Genomic DNA, 10,627 nt, shown 5'->3' on the forward strand with positions numbered 1-10,627 from the left:
TCCCTCCCCCTGACCCTCAGCTCCCTCCCCTGCCCTCACGCCTCCCTCCCCCTGACCCTCAGCGCCTTCCCCTGCCCTCACGCCTCCCTCCCCCTGACCCTCAGCTCCCTCCCCTGCCCTCACGCCTCCTCCCCCTGACCCTCAGCTCCCTCCCCTGCATTTTGCTGCTCAGGGAATGTCCCTGCAGGAGGCTGGTGGGTGTGGGCATGACCGTGGGGGTCATGTAGGTGGGGGAGAGCACATGTGTCTGAGGCTCATATTAAAGCTCCGTGTGTGGGGAACGCAGGGGCAGGATCGCAGGAGGCGCACAGGGACTTCGATGGTGGCGTCCACTATGCAGAGCTGACCAGGCCAGGGACCCGAGATGGCAGGGACAAGGTGAGGCCTGGGTCCCCCACGTCCCTGTGCCTGGGTGTGCGTTGGCCAAACCCACTCACCTGCAGTGTCTGGTCTCCTGTCTGTTTCCCTTCCAGACCCGCAGTATTAACACGGGTCCAGGCAGTGCTGGCGCTGTGGGGGGTCATGGGAGCAGCACCGCATCTGTGTGGGTCCCTCTTGTCCTCTCTGTCCCTCAGCTGTGGCAGGACCCTCTGTCCACATTTCAGGGATCGGAGGAACCACATCCAGGACAGGAGACACCTCTCACTACCATCTACACTGAGGTCCGCTCGACAGGCCAGGTTGTGTCGATGATTTAATCAGAAGAAGCAGGGAATCCAGCCTCTGGTGACACCTGTGTTGTGAGTGTGAGGCCTGCAGCCCTGGTCCTGCCCTGCCCCCTCTGACTGCCCTGAGCAGGGGTGGATTTAGCGACATCGGTGAATTTCTACAGGAACTCGCTGTGCACAAGTCACCAGAGGACACACGTCGTGGTGGATCGAGGGGGACCTGAGTATTTAACTCGGTCCAAACATGTGTTCCAGTTCCACTTGGCATCAGCTCCTTGGGTCCCCGAGATCGACCCCACTGTCCCTACCTGTACAACATCAATCTGCCTGTCAGACCATGAGTCTCTGGGACAAGGTCATTATGGATTCAGTGTCCAGCCTCGCCCAATTTAGCCCCTCCCAAGGTCAGGATGTGCTGGAGAGCTATTTAAATAGAAACATGGCCCAGCGGGGCTCACTGAGTGCTGGGCAGTGATGGGCACGGAAATCGTCCTCCGCGTCCCTAACTCACTGGGTCCCCGTGGTCACTCTGTGAGGTGGGATCCTTGTACCCACTTCACCTGCGAGACGCAGGAGACCAGGAAGGCTGAGAATCAAGGCCGCCTGAGCAGCTCCGCAGCCGGGGGACGAGGCTCCAGGGCCCGAGTTCCCAGCCCCGTCTGCTCTCCTGCGGCCTGGGACCACCCTCCCTTCTGCCCTGGGGTCCTGGTTCCTGTAGAGCCTCCTGTTTCTCAGGAAAGAAGCAGAAGTTGATTAGTGACAGCTGCTCATTCTACCAGTAAGCTTTTACCTGGCCGCTCACGGACCTCTGCCTCCTGTCTCTCCTGTCCCCACGGGGGACGCTGAACTCCTCGGATCTAAGTAGGACCTTTCCCTACACGTCAAGGCCCATCTCTGGGGACAAGCAGTCTCGCAACACCCCCTTGCTGAGTCCCACGGACCCCGCTGGCTCCTTCCCTGCATCCAGGCACCCGGTCTCCCGCTTGCCCTACAGAACACCTGATTCCGCACCTGGCCCCACCTCACGGGGACCCCTAGAGCCCCAGGAGGTGACCCGCACATGTCAGCCGCCACCTCCACCCGTAGCTGGGGTCCTGTCTCAGGAAGTGGGCCACACCCTGCACCCCTTCCTTGTGGCTCAGGGCCCCAGATCCAGAGCCCCCGATGCCTCAGGCCTGGGCCAAGCGCCTCAGGTACAAAAGATTTATTTTGTTGTCACACTTGTCAGAGGAGAGACCGAGATGCTGAGGACCTAGCGGCTTCCACCACCGACTCAGGAGGAAACAGGCCGAGTCCTTGGGTGTGTGTCGGCGCTCCATCCCGCCTGTTGGTGCTGAGGGGTCGGCTCCCTCTCTTCACCTCTGCCCTGTGTCCTCCCCCCTGCTCCCGGCTCACCCGCCTGGCTTCCTGTCTTGTGACCCATGAGCCGGGGGAGAATGAGCAGGAGCTCAGCTCCCACAGGAGGAAAAGCAGAAGGACCAGCTGGATCATCAGCCAGGAAAGCCCACATTCCTTTAGGGGGAGAGGTTGGGCATTGCCCTGAGCCCCAGGAGGCACACACCCGCTGTCCTCTGTCTCTCCCGCACCCACACCCATGTGAAGGGAGCAGCGGACTACTTGCCTGAATTAGTCCTCCGAGGAAGACAGACGTGGGTCCCCAGTGTCCCTGCCTGTGCGTCTCCCCAGCTCAGCCTGAAGGCCTACCAGGAGCAGGTCGATCCCCCGAGACCCGAGGAAAGCAAGGAGCCCATCACCCCTAAAGCCTCAACTTCTGCAAAAGAGCCACACATGCCAGCCTCTAGCCAAGCCGCTGTGTGTGCGTCACAGCTAAGACTTCCAGAAACATCCGGGTTGCCATTGGAAGGAAGATTCTAAGTGTCTGAGGACAGTGCCAGCATCTGACGAAGGGGCAGAGCAGGGCTGTGTCTGACTCTGCAGTAAACCTGTGACACCAGCCCCTTGCACTCCAGGGTCTATAACCTCACCCCTGCGGGTGGGCGGGATCAGGGAAGCGTCTCCAGGAGGCTGGGCAGCATGAACCACAGCAGGTGGTGGTGGTGTGACCCCCTCACTGCCCACGAGCAGTGAGAGGAGCCCGACTGGACGTCTGAAATGATTCCTGTTTTAGTGTCGACCCGACAGTCCGGGGGGGAGGTCGGAGGTGAGAACACAAGACCACGGTCCCACTGCGCCAGCCTCCCCCTCTCTGCCCTCCACACAGCTCCCCTCCTGGGCGGCTTGCTCACGATCCCTTCCAGGAACAGGACCAGGCCCGCCGAGGGGAGCCCCGCTCTGGGTCCCAGCCCGAGTCTTCGCCAGGACCCTGCCCGACGGGACAGGGCTGCTGCAGACCAGCAGGGGATTCCAAACAGGCACATGGGACACCGTTAGTCTGTGTTTCGGAGGCAGAGCAATGCTGAGGCTCCTGGGACATTTCTTCAAACACATGGACGCAAGGACCATGAACCTGGGACATGGAGGCAGAGGGAAGTACAGGGTGGGAAGAGGGGAAAGTGGAGAGTCAGGATGGGGGGCTGCTGGGAATCTGCTCCAGGACCACAGCCAACACCTCCCTGACGCAGGAGGTCTCCCGGAGACGGGCGTTCTGGAGAAAATCGAGGCTCCCTGGGGCCCTGGTGACCTCATGCCCCGCACGGGCCCAGTGACCCGCCCAGCCACCCTGACCGCCTCCAAATCCCTCTGTGGTGAGAGCTGGCTGGCTCAGGTGCGTTGAGCCATATGTCCCGGGACGTGCAGGGAATGAGGGACAGACGAGATGGTCCCTGGGTCTGGTCCTCAAGCCGCTCTCCAGGCAGCTGACTGAGGCTCCGGCTCGTCCAGGAGGGTTTCCAGCCCGAAGCCCCCGGGTCAGCACAGAAGCCGTGCTGCCCAGGGCTGGTCCTGGGGCTCAGGGTCAGGGTCTAGGTTAGCTGCCTCGTAGTCAGAACGTTTTGAGATGCGGCAGAGGAGGGGAGAGCAAGCCCCACCCTGAGCAGGGCCAGAGGCGCTGGCCTGTGTGACGCAGGCAGTGCAGGGGGGAGGCTGCGGTCAGCAAGGGCCTCTGTGGACCTCAGTGTCCAGAGGTTGGCCACAGGCCTGTTTCCTCTGCCTGGGGGTGTGAGAAAGGAGAGAGTTTGTGCTGGGCAGGGCTGGTCTCCCTCCAGTGGACTTCTCAAGGTCAGGAGGGACGTGGCTCTGGAAAGATCAGTGGCCCAGGAGCCTGAGATGTGGGCCTGGCCCTGCCATATCCTGCTTCCAGACTGTGGGCTCATCAAGTCCCCTATGTAGGCCCCAAATTCCCCATCTGTGAAATGGCCTCTCGTGGGGATGGTGCCTGAGGTCAGAGGAGCACATCTCTGCCCCGTGCCTGTGTGTGAGAGCGGGCGCAGGGCTGGCAGTGCCCTGGGGGACGTGCTGGTGGGGGTGCTGCACTGTGGGGGTCTTGTCCTGTGGGAGACCGGGCCAGGCCTGGGTGCTCAGAGAGCCTGGGGAGCCAGCAATAGGAAACTGCCCCTATTTGTTTTGGGGGTGGGGCGGGGGTTTGACTCTTCCACAAAGCGCTTTGTTCTTGTGCTCAAAGCGTCTTCCTTAGACACCTGACAGTTGAAGTGCAGAGAAAATCAGAAAGGAAATTTGACTGTTAAATGGTGTAAAGACAAAGGACAGGCCCGGAGCAGGGGGGCCCGTGTCCTTGGGACAGCGGTGAGTGTGACTTTGTATCCAGCCACCCGCTGACCCTGGAAACACGGCTGCCGGGTTGAGTGAACCAGGAACACAGGTAAGGGGTCCCGCTGGGGGCCGGCTGGGAGCTGAGATCACCAGGCCTGCGGTGCCCACAGGACGGGGCCCTCCCCCCAGAGGTTCATCTGTCATCATTCCGGAGTCCCAGTGCAGGGCGGAGATTAAGAGGAAGCATCTGATTGGCTTTATCTAGAGCAGCCAGCTTGTCCAAGACAGTTAGCTCTGCCCCAGGGCTGGGGAGACGCCTAGCAGCTGTTCTAGTGAAGCTCTCCTCCTCTCTGGCCTCTGCCTTCTGGATGTTTCCCCCGCAGCTGAGTAGGCCCAGAGCAAGCCTGGAGGGAGGCAGCCTGTGATGGGAGCCCGCCCAGAGGCCCCCCGCCGGTGCTGGGCCTCCTGGCTCCTGGGATTCACCAGCCTCCTCCTCAGTGAGTGGCCCGGGTCCTGGGGGGGAGGCCATGTGCGGGGCAGGGAGGGGGCTCCTGTGGGTCTGATGTCTGTGGGGCAGGACCCGACACACCACTGCTGTCCTATGTCACATGCAAAGCCTTGGCTCCGAGCCGGGGCCGCCTCACAAGGGAGCCACACGGCCTCTGCAGCCATGTAGGGACGATGGGGCGGCCCAGAGGCCCCGTTGGGGTAGAGAAAACCCGCTCTGGCCCCTGGGGCCCGGAACACACTGAATTCCTCCTACCAGGAAGGGCGGGAGACTCCCAGGATTCGATGGCGTCTGTGTCCACGTGCTGGAAGGGTGTGGATGGAACAGAGGGCGCTCACAGGCCCCGGGAGGGGGGACGGGGTGGCAGAAAGGGAAGCAGCAGGTCCTGAAAAGGGAACTGAAAGCAAAGCCTGTCTAACGAAACCCAGACATTCCCTTTCTCACTTCCCCTGAGACCGTCTGCTTTCGTGTACAGATGAAATACAAACCATGGAGAACACTGCGGTCTCAGACTATGAATTCCCGGGCAGCCTAGGAAAGCTTTGTTTCCTGTCCTGTTTTGCTTGGAGCCCCAGGCTCCCTGAGGGCGGGGCAGGGGTTCTAGGAAACTCCCGGACCCGGGGCCTCTGGAAACAGGACGTTTGTCACTGGATAATGAGTTTGCAAGGATGGATACCCCGCTTACCCAGTGATTTTCTCCGCAACAACATGTCCGCTTTCTCTCTCTTTCCATTTTAATTAACTGGAGAAATATGTGAAATTATTTAGAGTTTCTCCATCAACATGTGGGTGGAAGATTATGTAACAAAGGAAGAAGGAAAGGAGGAAGAACGAAGGAGGAAGGAAGGAAGGAAGGAGAAATGGCAGAAATGGAAAATTTTATGTTGACACCTGAATGTTAAACTTTCTTATCTTTACATCCTGACTCTCTGGATCACAGGCCCATGGGCCCCCGGCCGTCTGTCCTTCTGTCCTTCTGTCCTTCCTCTCGGCGATTAGCCCCTTCTGCCGATCTGTGAGCTCTCACTCCTTCCTCCCCCCAAGTCTGCTTCCCGCCCCTGGAGCCCAGGCTCACCATCCAGCCTGGGGGGCAGCCCCTCCCCTGCAGCCTGCGGGCTGAGCCTCCTCCCTGCCTGCTTCCCACCTCTCTGCAGGTACCCAGGTGTCTGTCTCTGCCCCTGAGCAGGGTCTCCAAGACCACATGTGAAGGACAGCAGCCCTTCCCCGGGGTTTGCACACTCGGTCTACACCACAGGCTCAGGACATGAGCCACAGCTAGAGCCCACGAGAAGCCTCTAACCACTGGCCTGGTCACAGCAGTGCAGCCCCGCCCGTGTCCCCTAGGAAAGGCCACCCTCCTCCTCCCTGCTCCCCGGGTACTGAGCCCTCTCTCCACCCAGCCTGGGGGACTGAGACATTCACTATTGGGTCAGAATTGCAGGGGAACAGCCCGTGGGAGGGATCCGCACTGGGGGCTGAACCCCGTCCCTCCGGGAGCCCAGTGCACAGTCCGCACCCCCACACCCCTACCCCGGTTGGAACAAGGACTGATTCTCTGACTTCACGGAAGTTGCACCAAACGCTGCCTGTTTCCACCTTAGCTCAGCCCTGACTGTGTTGGCGGGTGCTGACCTTGGGTCTCACTGGATACTTTATTTGGCCCACGCTTCCCTGAGGGAGCCAGCAGGGGTGAGGGCCCAGGCAGAGAGAGTCAGAGTGCTCCCCTTCCTGGCCCTCAGAAGACTCCAGGTGCACTTACCCGCATGTGCTGTGTTTGCGGCTGCTGAATAAACACACACACACCCTGAGCTCTGACTCTCCGGGAGCTGTGGAGGGGGGCCCACACCCCCCTCTGCTTCAGTCAGCTGCGTCACCGTGTGCTGCTGTGATGGGCACACAGTACTGTCACCGCCTCGAGGAACCTGCTGGAAAGAGGAGGAAATGCCCACACCACGCGGAGCTGACGATATCAATTGTTCTCAGCCCAAGCCTGGGGTAACTGGGCGCCGCCCCCCTCATCTCGAGGACCACCCCTGCTGCACAGGTGCGCTAGTCACTGCTGAGGAGGACTTGACACGGACCATGGAATCCAGCTGCTGTGGGCACAGCCATCCCCCAGCCGACTCTGGCTCCCGTGGCTGCCTGTGGGGTCACAGCCTGGGTGTCTGTCTCGAGGACCCACCCCTGATCCCAGGTAGAGACCCCGAAGAGGCAGCTGGTGGGGAGAGCTGGGCTCCGTCCTGGGACCTGGAAGTCGGGAGCGACCCCAGCTGTGCTGGGTCAAGAGAAGCATGGACGGAATGAGAGCAGCTCCCGGGACGGGAAAGCTCTCGGCTTCTGAAGTCCTAGCACCGTTGTCCAGGGGAGCACGGTGATTACCTCCACGTCACAGACGGAAGGAGAAGGCAGGGACGTTACATGACGGCTCAAGGCCACAGGCTCAAGAGAACGGAGGACATGGGCCCCCGCCTCCCGGACCCTCCCCCCGCCAGGTCCTGACTGCCCTGCCGCCCTAGACCCCCTGGTCTGGGACCCAAGCACAGTCCCTTCGAGTGAGACTCACACACCGACATAGAAATTAAAAAAGGTCCCACAAGAAACCAGACAGAATTAAGAACACACTATTGATGTGGGTGATCTTTTTCTGCAAGATATAAAACCAATAAACCTTTAAAATAACTGATACATCGACCTTCCTGAGGATAATGGCAGGGCCAAGTGTCCATGGACAGAGGTGATGTGCAAATTGGAAAGGAGTTACACAATCTGTGTTAGAAAACAGACTAATGTTCTTACAACAGGTGCGGCTCCTATAAACTAAGGGGCCACAACAAGCCAAGGACAGAGGCCGACAGCTCGCAGCCCACAGAAAGGGAGGTGACAGCAGTAATGGGCCAGGACCACCAGCTTCCTGACCCAGAGACGCTCATTAACAGATCGTGGGAGATAACGTTCCCTCATCAGTTTGGCAGAAGGCAGAACGTTTGATCGCTGTGTGTTGGGGGAACCCCAGCCTTACAGGCAGAGCTGCGGCCACTGTCACTCCCAGGAGGGCCCTGGGCCTGCCCGTCCCAAGTAGGTGTACCTGCCTTGGTCTCCTGGACCCAGCCAGTGGTCAATCCACTGTAGACACCCCCGCGTGTGACGTCTGTGCCCCTGTGTGTGACGGGCGTATGTCAGCGTGGGGCGTATGTGCCCCCGTGTGACGTGTGTGTCTCCAAGTGTGCCGTACGTGTGCCCGGGTGTGACAGGTGCGCACCGACCCCGACATGCACGTGTCCGCACGTGACGCATCTACACCCGCGTGTGCAGAGACCCCGGTCATAGGCTGCTCGGTGCCGCAGTGTCTGCAGGGACGAGACCACAGCGGAGCTCCCGTCACACGTGCAGAGACCGTGGGTCCCACGTGGGACCGTGTGCAGCCGGGACGTGAGACGCGTCCACGTGTGGGGACGCAGTGTGGACCCTGCCGGATCGTGCAGGGGAGAGGGGGGAGCAGCGTGTGGGGTGCGCGGTCGGGCACGTGGAGACACACAGGGTACCTCTGAGGGGATGCGCACGGCCTGGAACCGCAATGTCCGTGGAGGGAAGTGCACCGCGGGATCCAGGTCCCGACAGGAGTACGTGTCGATCCCTGTCGCCCTCCGTTACGTGCGTGTGCGGTCTGCTCACAGCCTGCCGCAGGGAGAGCCGCGAGGGGCGGGGACGCAGCTTCTCCTCCTTCCCGGGGGACAGTCCGCTGCAGGCTGCCGGCCCTGAGGGTCCTGAGGATTGCTCCCTCTGCGACCGTGACAGAGCAGTGGACACGCAGGGACTGGGGTCGTGTGCGTGGGGGACGCGGACCTGCTGTGTCGGCCGGGCAGCAGCAGGGGGTGCAGCCGACGGGAGATGTGGGGGCGGCGGTCCTGGAAACAGGGATGGAGGAGCAACGGAGCGGGCAGTTGGGGGTCTCTCTGCGTTGTTGTGTGTAATCCTTGCAGGTCCCCTGCACTCGCACCTCTTGTCCCCATGCCTCACACGTGGGACCTCAGCTGAGACAGTTTAGCAAATCACCATGGCAACTCAGCCAAGAAAAGGCAGATCTGGAACTTGAACCTGGGTCTGTCTCTTCCCTGAACTCATGACTTACTGATCTGCTGTTCAGGAGCCCAGGCCTGGGTCCCAGGAGCCCTCACGGCATCCCTGGTGCTGGGTCCCGCCCTGGGCTCCTGCATCAGATCCTGGGGCTGTGGGAACAGGATCCCGTAGACCCGGCGGCTGAAACACATCCAGTTGTCTCACAGTCTCGGGGGCCGAGAGTCCAGAATCAAGTGTTTGTCGAGTTTCTGATGGAGGAAGGGAGTGTCATGCCGTGGGGACTTGGGATACTCGTGTCCTGACTTGCTTAGAGGGACCTGGTTGCAGTGTCTCCTGCCGTCTCCGTGCACCTTGTCTGTGCCGTGTTGGGGTGGGTCCTGCACCCGGGGCACGTGTCTGCACCTGACGTCGTCCTGCACTGGGGGTCAGAGGACTGTGACCTCTGGAGGGAAGGGACAGAGGAGGGGCCGGCAGGAGGCTGAGGAGTGAATCCCTGTCACTCTCCTGGCGGCCTGAGGCAGGGACGGCTGTGACCCCCTTCCCACTGATACAGGATGAGGGGCTGTGGCCTGACGGCTCAGGGGTGCTGGGCCGGGCGCAGGGCCCCAGGCCTGTCCCGGAGGTGAGGGGACTGGTGAGGACCTGTCATGCAGCCTCACTGAGCCTGACATGGGCTGCCTAGGAGGCGATGGGACCACCCCTGTCAGCGTTGTCCCTGTCACCTGCTGCTGTGTCCCTTGTCGTTCCCTGGGTCCTTGACACTCACCGTGTGGGCTCACAGCCTGTGCAGCTCAGGACCTGGGGCGGCCACACTGGTGCTGAGTCCCAGGGCCCCTTGGACTGAAATCCAGGTCTGTGTGGAGCTGAGGGAGCTCAAGGCCAACGAGAAGGGTGTGGTTCCCCCTCACTCCTGCCCTTGCAGAGGGGGAGCAGATCCTGAGGGTATACTCAGGCCTCCCTCCTCCCCGGTGTTGGCCCAGGGCTGCCCCCAGTCCAGGCTATGTGGCGGACCCCACAGTGCAGCCCCATAATGGCTGCAGGCCCCTCCCAGCAGCGAGGGACAGGGTGTGAGGGACACAGAAGTCACAGTCCTGAGAGACCTGCTGTCCCTGAGCAACATCCATCACTGCAGCTGAGCTCCGCCCCTCAGAGCACGGCCCAGGGCGCAGCCCCCACTGCAGGGCCGGGGCTCCCGCGGCGGGTGGGCAGTGGGGCCTCTGCACCACGGAGGAAGCTCCCCCTGCACTGGTGCGCTTGGCATTGACCCCAACGTGCCCCGTGCTTTCCATCCGTGATGTCATCACGTCCAGTTGCTCAGCGTTAGGTGGTGAGGACACTCGGGTCAGCACTCAGAACCGTGTTCAAGGGGACGCCCCACTGGGACAGGACCCGATCCCAGCATCGCTCCGGATTCACGCTCTGCCCCGCCCCCCGGAGCCCAGGGAGTCTGCCGGGTGGGTTCATTAACACGGTGGGTTCTACGGTTTTCTCCTCGTTCTTCATGACACACACTCACACTTTCTGTCTCCACTGCCCTAGGCACCTTCAGCACTGTGGTCAGGAGCCCTGGGGCCCGTGGGTCTGACGTGGAGGATTCTGGAAGCCGAGTGTCCCTGAAGGGGATTCAAGGAGGCTCTGTGGTGTTTCATGTGATCAGACGACCAGACGTCCCTCCTGAAGCCGAGCTGGAGAAGGTCTCTTGGGC

General features: G+C 61.3%; 1 protein-coding gene across 24 annotated transcripts in view; it reads left to right on the forward strand.

Moving 5' to 3' along the window:
• Positions 1 to 10,627, forward strand: part of LOC115288523 (SLAM family member 9-like) — a 132,760-nt gene that overhangs the window by 15,512 nt on the left and 106,621 nt on the right. For 3 of the 24 annotated variants that reach the window (XM_029935906.1, XM_029935897.1, XM_029935901.1), the window contains exons 6-7: positions 287 to 378; positions 576 to 1,428. The exons of 15 other annotated variants lie outside the window; for them this stretch is intronic. In XM_029935906.1, coding sequence (XP_029791766.1) covers positions 287 to 378; positions 576 to 661 — 178 coding nt within the window. In that variant the 3' untranslated portion in view covers positions 662 to 1,428. Of the gene's footprint in view, positions 1 to 286; positions 379 to 575; positions 6,654 to 10,627 lie in introns of those variants that run through there. 6 more of the 24 variants (XM_029935907.1, XM_029935899.1, XM_029935910.1 and 3 more) reach the window with 4 other exon arrangements.

This window comes from Suricata suricatta, chromosome 3, assembly GCF_006229205.1.
Source record: "Suricata suricatta isolate VVHF042 chromosome 3, meerkat_22Aug2017_6uvM2_HiC, whole genome shotgun sequence".
Taxonomy (NCBI): Eukaryota; Metazoa; Chordata; class Mammalia; order Carnivora; family Herpestidae; genus Suricata; species Suricata suricatta.